The sequence below is a fragment of the Oryzias latipes genome, chromosome 16 (assembly GCF_053564925.1).
Source record: "Oryzias latipes strain Hd-rR chromosome 16, Olatipes_Hd-rR_3.1".
Taxonomy (NCBI): Eukaryota; Metazoa; Chordata; class Actinopteri; order Beloniformes; family Adrianichthyidae; genus Oryzias; species Oryzias latipes.
The window spans coordinates 22442914-22462925 of record NC_136252.1 but is presented as its reverse complement, the minus strand read 5'-3'; the positions used below and the strand labels follow the sequence as shown (position 1 = coordinate 22462925).

Below are 20012 nucleotides of genomic sequence, written 5' to 3'. Positions count from 1 at the left end.
CAATGTTGATGTCTTTGGAAAATTTTAAGTGTTTACGCATTGACTTAGGATGGCTTGATGTTTTGCCTCCGTTATGTGTGCGTTGTCCACTGTGATGGCTGTTTGTTTTACATTATAATATAAATCTACTGTGCCTCAATCCAAATTATTTTTTCCAATATAAATATTTTTTTTTATTTTCAATCGATTATGTAATGGTTTGGATTTATGCAATTATCAACCAGCCTCAGATCGATCTGGTTGGAGAAATTGATTCACCAATTAATACTTACGCACCTAGTCCAGACAAATGAAATGTCTACCTTCGGTGAAACGTGGTACGCTCCCCGTCCCCGCGTTAATGGCACAGCCCTATTTCACCTGATGACGTCACCGCATCAATACGGAAGTTGGTGCAGATGCGGTGGTGAGGTGACATGAAAAGTGCATTTCCTTGACCGAGCGGCTGCACGTTCGTATAATCCAGTGAGTGAATGTCAGTTTGAAAATGATACGAAGAATATTAACATTTAAAGTTTTTTTTTGTAGCAGCTCCTTTGGTGCTGCGGGTTGCATCGCTGAGATATTTATTTATGTGCAGCACCTGTGACAAAGTGTAGCTTTAACATTTCCTCCACAGCTTCCATGGAGTTTAGCTAGGTGTTTAGGACATATGCAATGTGGTCATTGGGTTTTGTGACTGAAGGTCAGTCTTTGTTGGGTCTTCTAAAGCAGGGAAGTGTGATGGTAAATCGTAGCCACAGTTAGTTAGGTGAGCTTGTAGGTTGTCATAACAAAAACGTCTTAAAATTGTCTTATCTTGGTTTAAAGAAACCGGAAGTGCATTTTTTCTGTTAGCAACGTTTTTTCTTCACATGGTGCAAAAATTGCAAAATACACAGACATGATGTAGCATGTGGTGTTAAAAGAAAAAAGGTGTCTAACCCTTGTGCTATCTTAGATGACCCCACCCTTACATTGACGTGTTTTCCTTACCATGACAAAGGTGGATAAAGGTGGAAAGATTTCATGTAATCCATGGACACCAGTGAAGATCACAAATCATTGAAGAAAAAAGGTTCAGCGCACTGTCTAGTAGGTCTAGATGACCCAACTCCCAATGTTAAAGTGCCTAGGATAGCGCACGGGTTAATATGGTAATGTGAAGTCCTTTCATAATCAAAAATGTTTTCACTATGAAAAGAAAATGTAACAATCCTTAGTAGTCTGGGGCTTTCTGAACTTTTTATTGTACTACTTCACAATTTGCTCTGATCATTTATCTTTACATTTTTCTTTTGTGGCATCTTCTTTTACAGATATTTTTCATTATATGGCACAACAATTCCAAACCGAATCTGAAGCTGTTAAAAAAAATCAATTCTGAGTAGTTCATGTTGCTCTTCTGCAATAGAAAAACTACAACAATCGAGATCAGTTTTAGAGACAAATTTAAAAAGTATTCATCCAAAAGCAAAGCAAAGATGGACTCAAAACCATGTGAAAACGTCTTAAAAAACAGCTGAGGCTAAACTTAACTGTAGTGTTCCAAGATTTATTTCATAGGGTATCAAAGTTATGTGTCATAACTTTTGTTATATTTGTTTTAAGCCAACATTTTCAAAGCTGAAAAACCTTTTGAAACCTCCACATTAAATTTAGAATGAAAATGTGTATCTGTGTCATTCCTACTTCAATGTAGAAAGCTGATGTGATCAGCCAACTCACCATTGAGTCGTGATTGCTAAAAACTCATTCAGTCATGAACTGAAATATTTTTTTTAATTTTTGTTTGGCAGTGATACTCAATCCTACTGAACATTTTAGCTTTTAACGTAAAGGAAAAATTGAAATTTTTATGCTCATTGTTTTTCCAACACAAATGTTAAATGTTCATTAAGCTTCATCTGTACAGTCATTTGCTAAAACTACAGTAGCATCACTGTTTTCTTTTTACTGTCAAATGGAAATACATAAAACCCCCTTTTTTGCATGTCCTAAACAAATGCCTGAATAGGGAAATTGGTTTATTATGAAAACTACCCATCAGTCCATTATTCCTTGTCCAACCTGGTTTGTTAACAAACAAGAAGAGAAATACAGATGTCACTTAAAGAACACAAAATTAATTTAGATTAATAGATTTATCTGTCCTGCTGGTAATATCTCTTTCTACCACAAATGTGTTTATATGCTTCATGTTTTGAACATGGGTCTGATTGGAGTTGATCTCTGTGTTTTGTAGTCAAATCATGCCTGATGAGCTGGTGTATTTGGGATTTCTGGCCGCCTGCGTACCTATAGGGTTCCTTTTCCGTTACCTCAGTAAGTATCTTAACGTTTCAGAGAATGAAATCGTTCTAACCCTCACCAACATCAGGCACAACACTCTATTACTAGAGGTACTGGTATGGTTTTAAGTCCTTGTGTTTTTAATTTCCGTTTTTACTATTCTGTTTTGTTTTCACCCTTTTTAAACATATCCTGTACATTTTTATTAATTAAAAAATTTTAACTAATATGCTTATTAATAATGTGTGCACAAATGATCCGGCTGTTATCTCAGAGGCATTCTGTCAGCATTTCTCAAAATCACCTCTTATTCAATCTCCTTCTCACTCTGTTTCTCATTGTGATGACATGTCCAGTGACAGTACCTTTTCCTTCAGAATGGTTAACCCGACTGATGTGGAACAGGTCATAAATGAGCTCTCCTCCACCAGTAGCGCTGGACCAGATGGCATTGAAGCAAAATTTATTAAACTTGCTTCCCATGTGCTTTGTTTTCCCTTGGCTACTCTTTTAAATCTCTCTTTTAGCACGTCTGAAGTTCCCTTGGCTTGGAAACGTGCAGAAGTTATACCTCTTCACAAAGGAGGGAATTCTATTGACATGATCAATTATAGACCAATTTCAATCATTAATAGCAATGTCAAAGTATATGACAAAATCATCTTCAATCAACTTTCGGAATACGTAACACTTAATAATATATATTCTCTTTTCCAATCCGGTTTTTGAAAGCACTTCTCTACTACTTCAGCCTTGTTAAAATTTACCAATTATATTTTCTTTGGTTTTTTTGGTTTTTCTTTGGCCGGGATAGGCTCCGGCAGCTCCGTGACTCCGAAAGGGAATAGAAAATGAAAGAATGAAAAATGAATAGATTATGGTGACATAATGTATCAAAACACCACTCTCACTAACCTCAGACTACTGACAGACTATCAGCAACTGTCCTGGCTTCCCCTATCCTCCCGACGTCAACTTCACTGGCTATTGTTCATCTTCACATGCATTAACCTCAGTTACTCAGAATATCTCAAACAATATCTAATTCCTTTTCAGTCTTCTTATAATTTACGTCATGCAGATCAAATCTTTTTTGTTGTTCCAAGAGTCAAAAAGGAAATCGGAAAATATTAATTTTATTACAAAGCACCCTCTGACTGGAACAATCTTCCTCCCTCTATTCGTTCTTTAACCTCATTCTTTGCATTGTAACCCTTTTGCTATCTTAGATAACCCCACCCTTGCATTGACGTGTTCTCCCTACCATGACAAAGGTGGATAAAGGTGGAAAGATTTCATGTAATCCATGGACACCAGTGAAGATCACAAATCATTGAAAAATAAAGGTTCAGAACACTGCCTAGTGGGTCTAGATGACCCAACTCCCAATGTTAAAGTGCCTAGGATAGCACAAAGGGTAATTACAGAAGTAGCTTGCAAAAAGTTAAGTTTTCGTAAAAAGTAATCGTTAGACTTTTTTTCCTTTCATTTAGAAAATTTGAATTGTCTAGAATCCTATATTTATAACAAATCTGCCTTTCTAAACATAAAACATGATAGCACAAGGGTTAAAATGCCTGTTTGGAACATCTTCAACACTCATGGAACTGTATTTGATTGAATTTGATTTCTTTCCTGCTTTTTATTTCCTTCCCTTAAACTAACTGCTAAGAGGTGAAATAAATGTCTGTGCTTGTGTGTGTGTGTGTGTGTGTGTGTGTGACTGTTTGTTGCCTTGTGTATTTTAAATTCTTCATTGTTTTGACATATGTAACGTTTGCTCAACTGTATCTGTGGGTATTTGTTTTGTTGTATGTCAAGGAACCCCTTGAAAATGAGATGACACATCTTAAGGGGCTTATCCTACAAACAAATAAATTAGAAATAAAGAATCATTAGAATATTTATTTTTTGCTACTGGTTTTGCCAATGTGGTTTCTATCCCTGCAGGAGACTATGACAATATTTTCAATTGAATGGATAGAATAAAGTAAAATAGAATAACTTTATTTTTGGATTAACATTGTAATTTATAAATGTTAAAGAAAATAATCCTAAAACTGTGCGGCTATAAAAAAAGACTACAGGATGTGAAATATGCTTAGATTATCCATGGATCTCCTTCATGCTCCATAGTCATACTTCAGCCCAGGTTTTTTGTTTTTAAATGTTAATTTTTCTTCGACAAAACAGACAAATATAACATTCTGTGTAAAACTACGTAGACATATTTGTTGGAGACTGTTAGCTTCTTTGAAATGTAGACATTTTTAGAATCAGCAGGTCATGTTGTGTCAACAAGCAGAAAGCGATTCGGAGCAAATCCTAAAGTAAAAGAGTGAAACATATGTAGAGTTATCATCAAATTCATTCATATCAGTGGCTGATTCTATCTTAGTTATTACTCTTCATCAACCAGCAAGTTTATTATTGAGTGGAAATGACACAAGCGGTATAAAAGAGGCATAATTAAAAAGAAGAAAAAAAAAAAGAAAGGGATTTATTTATCAGTTACTTTATATTTCAGTAAAGTGACCTGTGCAGAGATTGTTATAGTTTGTAAATGCATTTCCCATCAGCCTCTATAGAAGTCTTAGATCTGTGTGAAATGCCTTTTTTTGTGACTTTCAGTGTGTCTCCTCTTTTTTTCAGGTCCATCCTCCAAGCAGGGATTAGCCTTACTTTTGGGCCTCCTCACCACCCTCGCCTCCTGCCAGATCCACACGCTCCACTCCCTGGTGACTGTGATCGGAACATGGATCATCATAAAGAGCAGCGGGAGGTGGGGGGCACAGCCATGCATTTTTCAGCCAAAGTTGCAGATTTTCTTTGTTAATCTCTCAGAATCTGAAGTGGTTTGCTGCATATAAACTGAAAGATTGGGTTTGTTTGCACAAAATGGATGTTTGAATTCCTATAGCAGTCAGTTTAGAGGATTATTGTCTGTGTGCGACAGGTGTTTGTGACCAACTCCAGAGACTGTAATGACACTTGTGTTTCAACAGGCTCGCCCCAGCACTGAGTCTCAGCTGGACCTTTCTTTATCTCCTGTTTTTCCGTCTGGTCACCTGGTTTGATTTGCCAAAACCAACCCCTTTTGCCAACGCCATCCAGCTGATTCTCACACTCAAGGTCCAAATCCCACAAAACAACCTGTATAATCTGCTCTCTTTTGTTGTTTCTACTTTGAAATGTACTTTTTTATATTTGCCGACTCAGATGGTGAGTTTAGCTAATGAGGTGCACAGCTTCCACACGGAGAAAAAAAAAGACGTGAGCTCTTTTTCCAAGCCGTCTGTCATTGGGGGTCTGTCCCAGGAGCCCTCGCTCTATGATGTCCTGTCTTATAGCTACTGTTACATGGGTATAATGACCGGTAAGTCAGCGGAAAAGGTTGGTTGTTTTCTCTCTGACTCAAATAGAGTGTTTATGTTTATCATTTGTTTATGGACTTGCTGCAGCTGTGAATTTGCTTTTGCATGAATTTAACCGATGTCTCTCTTTGTCTCACTTTCTGCCACTTGTCCAACATTGTGAGTTGATATTGTTTTCTCTTCTTCTGGTGTTTTACCTGTTTTTCTTTCTTTTTTCTCTCTTCCTTTTTCCTGTTCAACAACACCCTCCTTTACACTCTGTGCTCCACTTTACCATTTTGTGTCTGTATTGTTCTGTCTGTTTCGTCGTCCGTTTTCACCTCTGAATTTTCTCCTTTGCTCCTTCACTCCGTGTCCCTGAAGGGCCGTTCTTTCGCTTTCAAACGTTTATGGATTGGCTGAGGCAGCCGAACCCGCAGGCTCTGCCCGGCTGGGAGCCCTGTGTGCAGCGCTTGAAGCTGGTTCCCGTCTACAGCGCACTCTTTCTGGGGGTCAACCATTTTTTCCCCTTGGCTTACGTCCGGACCGAAGAGTTCCTGGAGCAAAACATTTTCTTCAGGTATTTTTTAAAGAACATGCCATCTCTATAAACCACAGTTGTAGAAATGATTTCTAGTTATTTTCTAGGGTTTCTAGCCCCCCCCCCCCCCCCCCCCCCCCCTGAATCTTATTAAATGGATCATTTAGAGAATATAATGAGGGATCACTGCTAAATTTATGAATTGGTTTGATTTGCATTTACAGGATTATAATTGGATCATGATAAGAATCTGATTTAAAATTGTCTTTAAAAATATTTTGTTTGGTTACAAAAATCTGTTTAAATAGTGAATAATTTTCATGAGCAAAACCAAGTTTTCCCGTTTATGACAAGCTCCAAAACAATTTCTGATAGGAGAAATAATGAATTGCTTCAAAAGATACACATTAATTTTATAAACAGATTGTTATTGAAATAAAAGATACCATGTTCTAAAATACCCTTCCTGTCATCTTTTGATCTATTGTAAAAGCCTTCCCAGTGGTCTTTTAATGATGATTAACGGTCTGCTATTTTTGGGTAAATTAAAAAAACTGTCGTTTTCTAGAACATAGTTTCTGCAGAGTGGCAGGAAATCATCACATTCTCATTTTTGAGTTGTGGGCGGAACCTTTTGGAGCAGCGTAAGCCCGCCCCCATTTTTCACCTTCCATAAGTTTTAATGCTCTCCTGTTAGCTTACATCCCTCACACCTCACAATATTACTGGTGCAACAAAAATGGCAACTCATATTGGAGCATCCAGCCGTACAGTTTTGAGCCAGATCCCAGCTCAGATGAGGAAAAAGAAGACGTACATGGATCCAGCCATCTGCAAATGAATGCATCAGAATGGAGCAGAGCAGAGAGCTTGTGGCCTGCCTTTGTAGGTCACATGTCCTCCATCTTCAGAAAAATGACCAGAGAAAATGTTAAATAAAAACACAATTGGAGTGGGTCTTTAAAATTAGCTTTACACAAAGAGCCAGAGACCTGTCATAACGGACACCTAATATTTATAGATATAATTTTGAGCATTATCTTCTAATTACAAACCTTTAGGATTTTGTGTTTTTCATTTGTGTTTCTTCTTTTCTGTTTTTTGAAAAAATATGTTATTGTACTGAATGAAATTTTTTAGCCCAAAGCATTCCCCCCCCCCAAAAAAAATGACATGAAAACATAACTATTATTTAAGGACTTCCCTAGTTAAATAATGGTTAAGAAATAAGTATTAATTATAAAGGGAGGGGTGGCTAACTATGTTTCTTCTCTCCGTCTGCAGGATGTTCTACATGGTTGCAGTCTTTTTTGTGTTCAGAATGCGCTTCTATGCTGCATGGTGTGGAGCTGAGGCAGGATGCATCACTGCAGGCCTGGGCTGCTATGCAGAAAAGGCGCTTTCCAAACCTGGAGGAGGGCCAACAGTCAACTACAGGTATATTATCATTTGCCCAGAGTGACTTCTAAAACGCTGAATCACTGTTTGGATTTATGTTGATGTCATAAATGCAGTAAATTGGTATTTTCTTTTTCTCCTCATTGGTAGTCCTGATCCGAACACCAAAGAGAAATATGACTTCAAAACTATCCAGAACATTGACTGCTACAACACCGACTTCTGCGTGAAAGTCCGTCACGGCATGCGTTATTGGAACATGACGGTTCAATGGTGGCTGCATCATTACATCTACCCCAACGCCCCCTTCAAATCCTACACTTTAAGGTATGTCTGGCATCGTTTTATTACATACATAAGTGATATGTAACGTGTTTCAATAGTTGGTGTATCTCTTGCATACTTCTGCATCATTGAACCCTCTTTACACAACAGTTTAAATGGAAAAACGACATGATTTTTCCTTTTGTTCAAACAAACTATCTTTTATTTTTAAGTTTATTATCTCTTAGATTAAAATCCTATAGTTCTTAATTACAATTTGAAATTTTAAGTAATGTCTGTTTCCACTGAAGGAAAAGAAGAACAGCTTTTTTAAGCACCTCTTTAGCTCACAAGAAGGGAAGTGACTTGGAATGCTACCACGTTTAACTTGAATTTCTTTTGTAGAAAAGACAGTAATGCAAACATGTTCACAAGTTCTTACATATGTAAAACATGAGCATGTTCTAAAACTGAAGCTCATTTTTCTGGTTCTGATTCAGCAAACATGAGCAGAAAAATGTCAGTGAAAGAACACACTTCTTTGGGTTTAGTTCGTCTTTTACCCTGGAGCTCAGTGGAAATCTAAGAGTTCTAAACAATCTTTACAACCATCATTTGATTGCTGGTGGAGGAATTGTGTCTAAAATCAGAACTGTGACAGATTGTAAGTTAGAGAAGCCGAATGACACATGACCGTCTCACCTGTGTGGATCTCTTAGGGCTGGCTGGACCATGTTAATCAGCGCATACTGGCACGGGCTGCACCCTGGCTACTACCTCTCCTTCCTCACCATCCCCCTGTGCATAGCAGCAGAGTCGGCCATGGAGGCCTCTGTCCGATCAAAACTCGGCCCTGGCGGGCAGAACATCTTCGACTGGGTTCACTGGTTCCTGAAGATGAGGGCCTACGACTACATGTGCATGGGTTTTGTGCTGCTGAAGGCTCCCGACACCATCAACTACTGGATGTCCATCTACTTTATCATCCACATCATTGCTGTCTCCTGCATAATAACGGGCAGGGCCTTAAAGAGGGGGAAACGAGAAGACAGGAGAGGAGGCAAAGAGGAGAAGAAAGAAGGAGAGAAGACAGAGAAAACTGAAGACAAAGTGGACTAAATAACCTTCTTGGGGGACATGAGGAAATCTTTACCAATAGCAGAAAAAGTTTGCTTTCGACAAAAAACACCCCCCCCCCACACACACACACACACTAACACACACACACAGTTCAAGGTCAGAATTTATGTGAAAATGTAATTTTAGTGAAAAAAGTGTTACTTTTAAATCCAAGGTAGAAAATCCCAATCAGAGACATTTCATCATTGATACATTTATTGGGAAATATTAGAAAGGTATGTTTGATGAGGTCAAGGAATGTTTGAGTCTCACTCGTCTCAAGGGGTGGGGGCATTTTAAAATCAAACTGTACTTTTCAAAAGGTTTTCATAAGATGTAATTCAAAGAGGTTCAGGTGTTAAATTTAAGCTGTTTTAAGTTTAAGGAAGTAATTCAAAAACAGTTAGTGTTCAAACCTTTGTGCTGATCTCCCGTTAAACTCTTGTTCTGTTGTTTAAGTTTATTATTCCCATCGTCCCTTAGACTGTTCCATTGTGTCGACCGATCCCTTTGTGTTTCTGGCGGTGATTGTAAACACTTTGCATCAAACCAGGGCTGTCTCTGCAGCGGGGCTGGCTTCAGCAGAGGACGAGCCCAAACAGTCGCCCACATGTCTTCACTGCCTTCGTGTGACTCCCATAAGAGGGACCAATATTGAAAAAAGCTTTTGTCGTTGCTGTAAACTGCCAGTGTTTTTTGTGAGTCACGGCTCAGCTTAAAAAGAAATTGTCAGAATTTTTTCAATATTAATATTGTTTAAAAAGTCAAACTGATTTTAGAGTTTCAGTCATTTGCTTTTTTATGACTTAAAAAGAAAAAAAATTGAACATCTGTTAATCTTTTAAAAAGACAAAACGTTAGTTGTTTTTAGGCTGAAAATATTTACAGTTAATTGTTCTTATTTTGTTGTGTTTATCAGTTAGTCTACAGGATTTAAAAAAAAATCCAATTTCCTGTCTTCTTTTGTTTTCTATATTCAGACAAAGATCTATATAATTTGAATCTGAATTTCCCGTGACGTTACTACAGTGTGAGGATTTCTATATTGTGCCTGGGCTGATGGCTGCACATTTGTGGAGTTTTTAATTCCCCTGCCTTTTGTGTTTTTTAAGTGTTTTTGGTTGATATTCACACTTATGCTGCAACTCTTTCTGCTTTGTGACTTTGTTACTCCCAGATTCAATAAATGCCATCAGAGTTTCCTTATGGGAGTTTGCAAGCTGTGATCATTTGCAGATTCTTTGAGTTGTTTTGTCTCAAAGCTTTGAATCCAAACAGCAAAAAATCTGCACAGAGAATCTATGAACTGTTTAAGTAAATTCAAACAAATAGTTACATTGTAACAATACTTACATCCTATAATTAAATATGACATTTATTTCCATAGTTGTAAACGTATCAAAACAAAAAATATTTCACAAATTTCATATGCTCAGATTTTATTTTGACTTGTTATGAAACATATTTTTAATAAGATCAAGAAAAAATCAAAACAGTTTTTGTTTCTATTGCCCCTTAGTGAAAATAAAAAACACAATATTTTAAAAATATATATATATCTTTTAAATGTGCCAAATCTTTTGACTGAGAAAGATAAAGATAAAAAATGACAGCAAACCACTGAAATTTCTGGGAAATAAGGGGTTAAAACACACAAGGAAGTTCCTTTGTGTCCATTTTAAAAGGGATTAAAGTCCACCAGAAAACAAATACAGGGAAGTGTTTGCATTAGCAACACTTCCTTGTGAAGAGCAGCTTCATTTGTTGTTTTCTGATCTTGCAGCTGTTGATTTTTTGAAAGGAACTAAATTAAAAAGAAAATGATCAGTGAGCTTCAGAGACAACATTCAAGAGGGGAATACAACTATGTTGCAGGTAGCCTATTCAAATTTATTATTTGGTTGGATTGTTTTAAAAAAGAAATCATGAACTGAGGTAAAATCTCAAAGTGAAATTCCTGTAACTATTTCCAGGAGATGGGTATCCTGGGGACCATCACTCCCTCAGGCTGCGTCGGCTTTCATCTCAAATGTCCATTCACGATTTTCCTCATTACAACCCAAGTTTAAGCGATGCAGGGGACAGTGAAGCGGGCGACCATGGCCAACCCCGAGATCTCAGGAGCCTCCCACTACCCATGGCAATAAAAAAAGCGAAACTGTAAGAAATCTTCCTCTAAATGTTTTGCCTTATATTTTATTTTAGTAAAAAATGCAGGAGAATAAGTTAATAGGTATGGTGTAAAAATCCCATATTTTCATGTGCTTGAAGATGATTATATACTGCTTTTCAATCCTTGAATTGAAGGCTGGTGTCTTCAATTCTTGCGGCTGGTGTCTTCACATGGTGTTTGTTTGTGTGTCATTTGTTACCGTACTTAATGAGTTGCTCAAATGTTTGTCTCTTTTGTATCATACCAACATGTATTTAAAAAAAAAAGATAACACTTTGTTCTGATCTTGAAAAAAATGTACCAAATGAACCCTTGCTAAATGTCAACAGATAAATGTTAAACTTTTGAAACAGCTGAAATCTGAAATCTGAAATCTCCATCGTCAGAAAGAGTCGGGGAATCCAGGTCCCTGTCCTCTCCAAGGTGGAGTTGTGGAAACAGGAGAAGCTAAAAAAGCTGAGAAAATTCCAGACCAAAGCCAGAGAGTTTCTCTACTTTTTGGTTCTATGGGGAAAGACGATCCAAAAGATTGGAGGTACACACCCTGTCGCTGACCGACCTCTGCCAAATCAACTCACAATGCAGACATGTGAAGTCTGTTCATGTAGTTTTGATTTGAAGACCTTAATAGATCTCTCCCCACAGGGAACTTTGGAGGAGGCGTCAAGTCGTACTTCCTGTTTCTGCGCTTTTTGGTCGTTCTGAACTTTGTGTCATTCCTGCTGATTGCTGGGTTTGTCATCATCCCCAGCCTTGTTTTCAGACAGGTGGGGACCAGCTTCATGAACAGCACAGGTGAGGTGTTGGTGAAATCACCCACGCTGTGAGAACATTTGAGCATTTTAACAAGAAGTTTGCAATTTCTAGGCTTTTTTGTTTGGTTTAAAGACAAATGATTGAAGCTTGGGTTGAAACCCAACTTGGGGGTATTCAGTTGCAGCTCAGATTACTCAATAGGAGTAACTGGAAGAATTACACACTAACTAATGAAGCCAGAGGTATTGGATGCAAGTGAATGTTGCAGAGAGGCCTAATCTAACGACACATCAAACAAATTTCCTGTGTTGTCATCCTCAACGCTGTTATTTTTCATTAAAAACAGGAAGCCTTCTTACACTTGGATGAGACATTTTCCAAGCATCACACACGTTTGTTTGAGGGTGAAGATGTTCCGATTACAAAACCTGATAGGATTTTTCCCTGCAGAAATGATGAGTAGAAACATTCACGGTTGCCATGTTTTCCAGGTAACGAAAGATGCACAATCTATGAACCTAATCCTCCAGGCCTGGTGGTATTCTACAATTTTTTCCTTGATCTGCTTTCAGGAACGGTGAGGAGTTATCACACAAAGCTTTAAAAATAAAACCGTCTTTAGTTAACTTTCTGTGATGACCCACAAACAGGAAAAGCACAAGTGTTGTTTTTGGTTTATTATCTTGTCCTGAAAGCTGTGAAAGTGTTAAAGAGAACCGCAAAAGATTGGGAATCCCATAATTTATGTTCTATTTTATGCTGTCAGGCTAATGGTGTTTTATTTCTTGAAAGAAACTCAAGCAAATGCTTTCATTTTAAGCTTAAATTAATAAGTTTGAGTGGAGGGATGTCAAGACTATTTTGAAAAGCAAACATTAAACTTAGAAACGTTTTTTCACAACTTTAATATGCTGGATGAGTTCTAAGAGAAGAGTTTCTAAATTTTTGTTAATGTAAGAGATTCCACTAACTTTAATTGACTATCCTTTCCATTGCTTTCAGGGGTTTATGGAGTATTCTTTCATGTTTTATGGTTACTACAAGAACACCATGGTGGAGAACAACAGCTTCTCTTATAAAATCCCTTTGGCGTACCTCTTTACCGCCGTTTTCTACTTTGCCTTTTGTCTGATTTGCATCATTGCACGGTCAGTCCCTCAACGAACAGCACCAACGAACTTTTCAAAATAAACAGGTTTCCCATTAATATTTAACATCGATGCTCAAGTTTAGACTTACACCATCTTTTCTGACTGGCCGCTCACACAGCATGGGTACTGCAGCTCGAGTTGCTGTAGCAACGGGAGGCAGTACTGTGGTGAACTACAGCATGACTGTCTTCAATGGATGGAACTTTGGTTGCCTGGGAGAGACAGCTACCAAGTTGAAGCAGAAAAACCTCCTCTATCGTTTACAGGTCAGAAGAGGCTTGCTTTATGTTACACTGAAATGGAGGAGATTCTGACCAATTCCCTTCATAGAAAACAATGTTACATGATTGCATCTTTTAATTTGGAAGCGTTTTAAGGATGTCTTCCCTTCCTCCTCACCTCATCCTTCCTCTTTCTTGGTTAGGTGGATCTGGAGGAAGAGAGCTTAAAGAAGCGTGCAGCTTCTCTGACCTTGTTGAAGAAATTTGGCTTACACTCTCTCCGTCTTCTGATGGCTCTTTTGGTGCTCGGGCTAAACATAGCAGCCTTCTATGGGATCTCTTATGCCACTACATACAGCCAGGTAAATGACGTAAAAGTAATGGATGTTACTCAGTTGGATTTGACGGCTTATTGAGTGACTTTTTGCCTTCAATCTAGGAACAACAGAATAAAAGAGTGAACAAAGAAAGCGACAGGATTCAAGATTTATTTTTTGAGTACCTGCCATCAATTGTCATCAGTGTTGCAAACTTCTTGGTGCCTCTGTTGTGTGACCAAATCGCCAAAGTAGAACATTATTCCCCCAGCATCACTGTCATAGTAGCACTTTTGAGGTTTGTAACATTTGTGGTTACTTTTGTTTGTGATACGATCTTTGTATTGGGAAAAACTAACAAAGAAAATGCTTAATTAATAGTTAAATCAAAATCTTAAACTGACAAAGATCATTTACTTATTTGTAGCTATGGTGTATGAAATCTGTGTGATGACACGCAAGACAGACACCAAAAATACTTCCAAAACTTAGTTTTTGTTACGTTTGAAAGAAACCAAGAATTTACAGCCTAATTATGACGTTAATGTACCAATCACATCGAGGTAAACTTTAACAAAAACTTGTGGTTTCTGCATTATTTGTAATGACTGAATTCTTCTCCACCTCCAGGGCAGTGGTCCTGCGTTTTGTGGGTTTGGGTGTTCTTCTGTTCACCTTGTGGGATCAGATCACCTGTACTGGGAACATGGATGACGCAAAATGCAAAGAGTGCAGTTACAACTATGCAAGCTATGCGGTAATTTACTGATTCTATGCAGCTAAACGAGTTTCTTTGATTAGTGACACAACAAAAACTCTTTAAAAAGCCAAAGAAATTATGAAGGTTGAAACGAAGGGAAAAAACTACACAATAAATAATTTTTGTTAGCATGTATCATCATCAGCCAGTATAACTAGAGTAAATTTTCAAATTATGTCTTATAGTAGCAACTTCTAACTTCAGCCTTTAACGTTTTGAGTTTGCATTGTGAATCATGCTAGTTTTTGCCTGTTTGTCTCCTGATGATGAAGTGCTGGGAAACTCGTGTGGGACAGGAGATGTATAAGCTGACACTGTTTGACCTCCTCATTAACATTGCTGTGCTTGTACTGGTCGAATTTCCACGCAGGTACTGTGTTTACCTTTTAAAAATGAGATGCTGTCAGTTTGAATCAGGTTTGCATCTTAACATTTTTAACTGTGTGTTCCCTAACGTGGGTCTTAGGATGGTGGTCGACAATTGGTCCAGTAAAGTCTCTCAGCTGGTGGGCCGGCAGGAGTTTGTTGTTTCTTCCAATGTTCTGGGGCTGGTCTACAGCCAAACGGTGGTCTGGACTGGAGCCTTGTTTTGCCCTTTGCTGCCCCTCATCAACACTGTAAAGTTTGTGATCCTCTTTTACTGCAAAAAGGTGAAATTCAGCTTCAATAGACAGAATGTTTCATCATACTCATTCCTTTTTGATAATCTACTTGTTTCTATTGCCACTTTCCTAAACAGATAACACTGTTCTCCAACTGTCGGCCACCCCAAAAAACGTTTCGCTCCACCACCTCAGCCTTCTTTTTCCTGGTGGTACTGCTCTTAGGCTGGATGCTGGCCTCAGTTGTCATGATTTACAGCATTGCTGTGTGAGTGTGGATGTTTCTTGGTAACATAAATAATACAATTATTTTTCCTACTGGTCAGAAAGTCAAAATTTGGCCAATTTGTCGCAATACAAAAAAGGCGATGGCTTTGTAGAGATTTATGAAATTATGTCTGAGTGACGTTCCGTGTCTGTCCATACAGGATCCATCCTTCTCGGGGATGTGGGCCTTTCCGGTTCTCTGACAACATGTGGTTGATTATACCGACATCTTTCTACAACCTCTCTGCAGCCACACAAGAGTTTCTTTTCTTCATTGGCTCACAGGCGTTTACAATCCCCCTGTTTTCATTATCGGGGTAAATCCATTTTCATTTTACATGAAAATCATTGAACTGTCTTGCACTGTGCAGATATAGATGATATTTTTCTTTGAATGCCAGTTGATTCTTTACCAGCTGACTTGTTTCTCCGTCATAGTTTGGTGATGTGCTACGTCATAGCTTTGTTCTCCATCTATGGGAAAAGTGTTGGACTGCTAAGACTGCAGCTCAAACGGGTAAGTTGATGGTATCTAAAGCAGTATACTAAGAATTGGCCATGAGTTAACAAAGATTTTTTTCAATATTTCCTTTTTTACTTTAACTAATACAGGGTCTGGTCTTTTTTGTTTTTACAGGAGAGCCGGGATAAGCAGTTCTTAGTCAAGCAGATTGAGGAACTAAGTCGGTAGATGACCAAGATACCATTTGATAGATACATATATATACTGTATCTACCACTACAAGACTAAACAGCCTCTGGACAATGTTTAGTCTCTGCAGTACAGTAACATGAGACGATGTCATAAAGAAAGGATGTTTATTAAAAAGAAAAAAAAAGCTTCATATTATATATACATAGTGAAATTACACCAGATTCTTTCAAAATAAAATGTTAAAAATGTTGCACATTAAACATCACTGTTCTTTAAGCACTTTAAAAGTGATCATTTAAACAGGTGTTTTGATCATTTTTGGATATAGACTTTGCAAAGAAATGCATGTAAAAAAATTGAACCTCTAATACTGTTTTAAAAAAACAAGACAGTTGGACAGTGTTTTTGTTAAGACGAGAGCAACCAAAAATAATTGTTTATTTTTGACCCTTTTGAGACTACGGTATGTATTCAAACTTTTTATATTCTTTTCTTTAAATGTTGTGATTTATTTGTATTTTTTTAATGAGAAGTCCTTCGTTTGCTGTTGTTTTTTTTTTTTTTTATTGCTTTTTAAAGTTTAGTCTTGCTCGCTTATGACCATTACATTTATTTCTTTTGAATAAACCAGTTGGCGCTCGCTCCAGCTCCATCTAACGATTCTTCTTTGTAATTGCTTCAAGAGTTGTAACTTTTTTTGTTTACTTCCTGTTTGGGTCTACTACTTCCGGTGGACCACAGCAAACCTGGAATAGATGAACTCTCCAAAAAGTCGGACAGATTTGTTTGTTGTTAGACCTTAGGATATTAAAAAAAATAATACTGTGCTTTTAACGAGCCAGGTTTGCCGTCATGAATGCTAACTTAATGTAGAAAAAATGTAAGCTAATGTTTTAAAATCTAGACAATTGCGCAGATTTTTTGCTAATTTCTGCTTTACTAATCATATCAGACTCAGTCACCTGGCTGATTCGCGTTCCATATTGTTGTAGATCAAAGGCTCGGGTCTGTTCTTCCTCTAAATTTTGAGTTAGCTAACTGCTAACAGTAACACCATCATGAATATCCTTCCGAAGAAAAGCTGGCATGTCCGCAATAAAGACAATGTAGCGCGCGTGCGAAGGGACGAAGCCCAGGCTGCAGAAGAGGAGCGCGAGGCTAAACGCCGCGTGGAGCGCGCGGAGCAAGAAGTATGTTCAGTTTTACCGTTCGTTTTTTGTGTTTACATCTGTCTGTGTTTCGTGCTGGCAGAGTATACGTTAACAGATCACGTGACAGTTTAGCTGGTTCTGAGCTGAAAATGAGTTGGAAACCTCTGCAACTGAGTAGATTATATGTATTTTTTTCCTTTCCTTTTGGGGGGTTGTTATTCACAAATCATATACAAAATTGAGGTTTGAACACTATCATTAAGAAAGTGTGTTGTTCCATCGCTAATATGGAGCTGATGTTTATTTTTTATTGTGTTGATAATCTGAAATAGATTCAAACTTCATAACATGCAAAAATTGTCATGGTTTGTTTCCACAGGCGCGAACAGAATATCTGAGAAGAAAGGCCCGAGCTGGTCTCCAATCAGTGGAAAGCACAGGAGATGATGGGAGTCAAAGCGGAGGACATGTGGAGCATCTCAATCTTTTTCCTTTGGAGGAGTCTTCAGATAAGAAGGGGAATGAAGAGTATCTCAAAGAGAAGAAGGAGGAAACGGTGATTGTGCTGCTACTTCTGTTTATATTCTGAAAATTACAGGTTTATCTGAGTAAACACTCACTAAAAATAATTTAGGAAGTCCATTTTATGGATTTTTTCTTTTCATTTGTTGTAGGAGAGGAATGGTGTACAAATCCCAGGAAATTGATTGTCTGATCCAGCACAGATTAACATCTATTTTTGTTTGTGTGCATAAAATACTATAACTATTGTGTTTTTCATGTTTGAAACTCTCATTCTAATTCTGCATTCAAAGAATGAACACTTTTAACAACCAGACTGCATTTGCTTGACAGTTAGTTTTCCCTTGTTTATCACGGGAGTTATCTTCTAAAAATAACCCACATCAGGTGAAATCCACAAAGTAGAATTCGAGATGTTTTAAGGCTGTAAAACGGAACTTTGTTTCATGTTTAAACTCTTAAAGTTCAAACATTTGTAGTAAAATAAGTCATGTATTATAGAATAAAACAAAAAAATCTGTTTGTGGTTGAAGATTTAGATATTTGGCAAGCTAAACGCATTCTGTACAGGAGACACCGCTTGGAGGAAAGTACTTGACAAAGTCTACTACCAATCAGGATGCAGAACAAATTGAGCTGTTAAAAGAAATCAATGAAAAGAAATATGAAAAAAATCAGCGAGAGCGTGAAAGATATAGCGAGGGACCACTGTACTCAAAAGAAAAAAAACAGGTTGCTCATCTACAAGTTGCAAATGAGTAGCACTCTGCAGCTTTTTGTTGATTTTTAAATCAGTAATGCTAATTTAAAAAGGTAAACATCCACTTTTCCCCACCTAATACACTTGGTTTGCTGTGGTTTCTTATTCTACAGTGGCAAAAACGTGCAGCTGGATCTCATCAGACTCTGTCAGGATTTTTATTTTACCAGGAAGTTCTGATTCTACTTTTATGCAACAATGTTCAGTCATCTATTAGAGAAGGAAAAATGACACAAAGAACAATTTGCATGAAAAGGCAATGGAGTTTATTACAGTTTTTTTTATTCTCCAATACAATTATTTGAAATGGAATATTTTAAATATTGATCATAGCTACTCTGGTTTGTCCAGGAGAAGCAAGAGCGAGCCATCGGCCTGCTTGTTTCTTTAGGCCCCCAACCAGGCACTGAGGTGACTCCATGGTACATGCAAAGCAGCGCAGAAAAAGAAGAAGAAGAATCGGAAAAGAGGAAGGGCATAATTGAAGAGGAAAAGGCGAAGAAAGACCGCAGGCTGAAGGAAAGTTTGGATCCTTTGAAAGATATGAAGAAAGCATTGGGGGAAAGTGAAAGGAGGCACCACAAGAGCAAGAAAAAGGAAAGAGGAGACAAGGGAGAAAAGAGGAGCAGTGGGGAAAGGTAAGAAAGACTTTGGTTGCTTGAATGTCCTTCTAATGATGTTGATTACATAATAACACTGTTTTTTTATGGTGTTTTCTGTTTTTTTTTTGCCTTTTCAGCTCCATGGAAAGATTGCGTGCTGAACGCTTACAAAGGGAAGCTGAAGAAAGGAGAAGAGCCCAGGCTTTGCTTGAGCAGAGGAGTGGGAAAAGGAAGGATGCAACGCGAGAAATGGACGACAGGGACCGGCCTTACAACAACGCTTACTTCCCAGAAATTGCCCGAAAACGACAGAGGCGAGACAGAGAGAGCTGGAGAGATGAGATTCTCAAATCTTGAGTTTCATTATTCTGAACATTTTACAATCAGATGGTTAGGATTCCCTATGACTTTTTTTTTTTCATTTGTCCTGTTCTGTCCATAAAAGGAAAGTCTTGCAGGAACTAGAGGTCATGTCCAACAGCAGTTCTCTCCACCCCCGCCGCCTTTTCACTCATGAGCACATCAGCAGGGCAGATGGCTGCCATCACAGGGGGCCTGAAGCACAGGCTGTCGAGAAGAAAAACCCTAAACCACTGCTCGGCTGGCTTACATCATTGTAAAAATGGACAAGTTTGTGCTGAAATCATTCATTCCAACATGACAAATCAATAAAAAAAGCCTCTTTTACATTTTAATAACTGTTTAGATGCTTCCTTTAGTCAATATTGAGGTTGTATTTGAGCCACAACACAGTTTTGTCCTAAAATGTGATTTAAAATCTTTGTAGGCTAGTTTTTTTTTTTTTTTTTTTTAGTTGTGAGGTATAAAAGGAAAATGCAGTTCTTTGTGAACATGTTTCTGTATGTTTTAGAAAAAAGATTTACAGACTTTCCAAATAAATGGATGACATGGATCTGGAAAATGTCACCTTCTCTGTTCAGGATCCAGGTACGGCATTTCTCTCCGAGTCACACTGGTTGAATTTTAAGATAAAGATGTCCTGGATTGATTTTAGGCTGGTGAATCGGATCAGTCAAAATGAACCAATATGGACCATGAATCACATCGTCTGCCACAAAATACATTAAAGAATTGTTAAAAGGAATCATTACACTTGTAGTTTTAGTGC

The 20012-nt window shown here is 37.8% G+C and overlaps 3 protein-coding genes across 4 annotated transcripts; all 3 read left to right on the top strand.

Moving 5' to 3' along the window:
- Window positions 1-298: 298 nt before the first annotated feature.
- mboat7 (membrane bound O-acyltransferase domain containing 7) lies at window positions 299-10152 on the top strand. The gene is made up of 9 exons (XM_004078173.5): window positions 299-465; window positions 2225-2304; window positions 4924-5053; window positions 5277-5403; window positions 5491-5647; window positions 6009-6204; window positions 7450-7602; window positions 7714-7890; window positions 8547-10152. The coding sequence occupies exons 2-9, from the start codon at window positions 2232-2234 to the stop codon at window positions 8944-8946; spliced, it is 1413 nt and encodes a 470-aa protein (XP_004078221.3). The 5' UTR covers window positions 299-465; window positions 2225-2231; the 3' UTR covers window positions 8947-10152.
- Window positions 10153-10636: 484 nt separating this feature from the next.
- On the top strand, window positions 10637-16510 carry tmc4 (transmembrane channel-like 4). The gene is made up of 16 exons (XM_004078172.5): window positions 10637-10821; window positions 10920-11106; window positions 11506-11654; window positions 11765-11914; window positions 12367-12452; window positions 12878-13023; window positions 13145-13292; window positions 13451-13609; window positions 13687-13862; window positions 14195-14321; window positions 14597-14694; window positions 14791-14974; window positions 15064-15194; window positions 15355-15510; window positions 15632-15710; window positions 15831-16510. Exons 1-16 carry the CDS (start codon window positions 10767-10769, stop codon window positions 15882-15884), a joined length of 2085 nt encoding a protein of 694 aa, XP_004078220.1. The 5' UTR covers window positions 10637-10766; the 3' UTR covers window positions 15885-16510.
- Window positions 16511-16556: 46 nt separating this feature from the next.
- Window positions 16557-19805, top strand: leng1 (leukocyte receptor cluster (LRC) member 1). 2 transcript variants are annotated; one of them, XM_078932717.1, is made up of 5 exons: window positions 16557-17038; window positions 17379-17555; window positions 18633-18919; window positions 19021-19197; window positions 19329-19805. In XM_078932717.1, the coding sequence occupies exons 1-5, from the start codon at window positions 16907-16909 to the stop codon at window positions 19501-19503; spliced, it is 948 nt and encodes a 315-aa protein (XP_078788843.1). In that variant the 5' UTR covers window positions 16557-16906; the 3' UTR covers window positions 19504-19805. The 2 variants fall into 2 exon arrangements, with proteins under 2 accessions (XP_078788843.1, XP_023819709.1); XM_023963941.2 differs by having other exon boundaries at window positions 19021-19379.
- The last annotated feature ends 207 nt before the right edge of the window (window positions 19806-20012 follow it).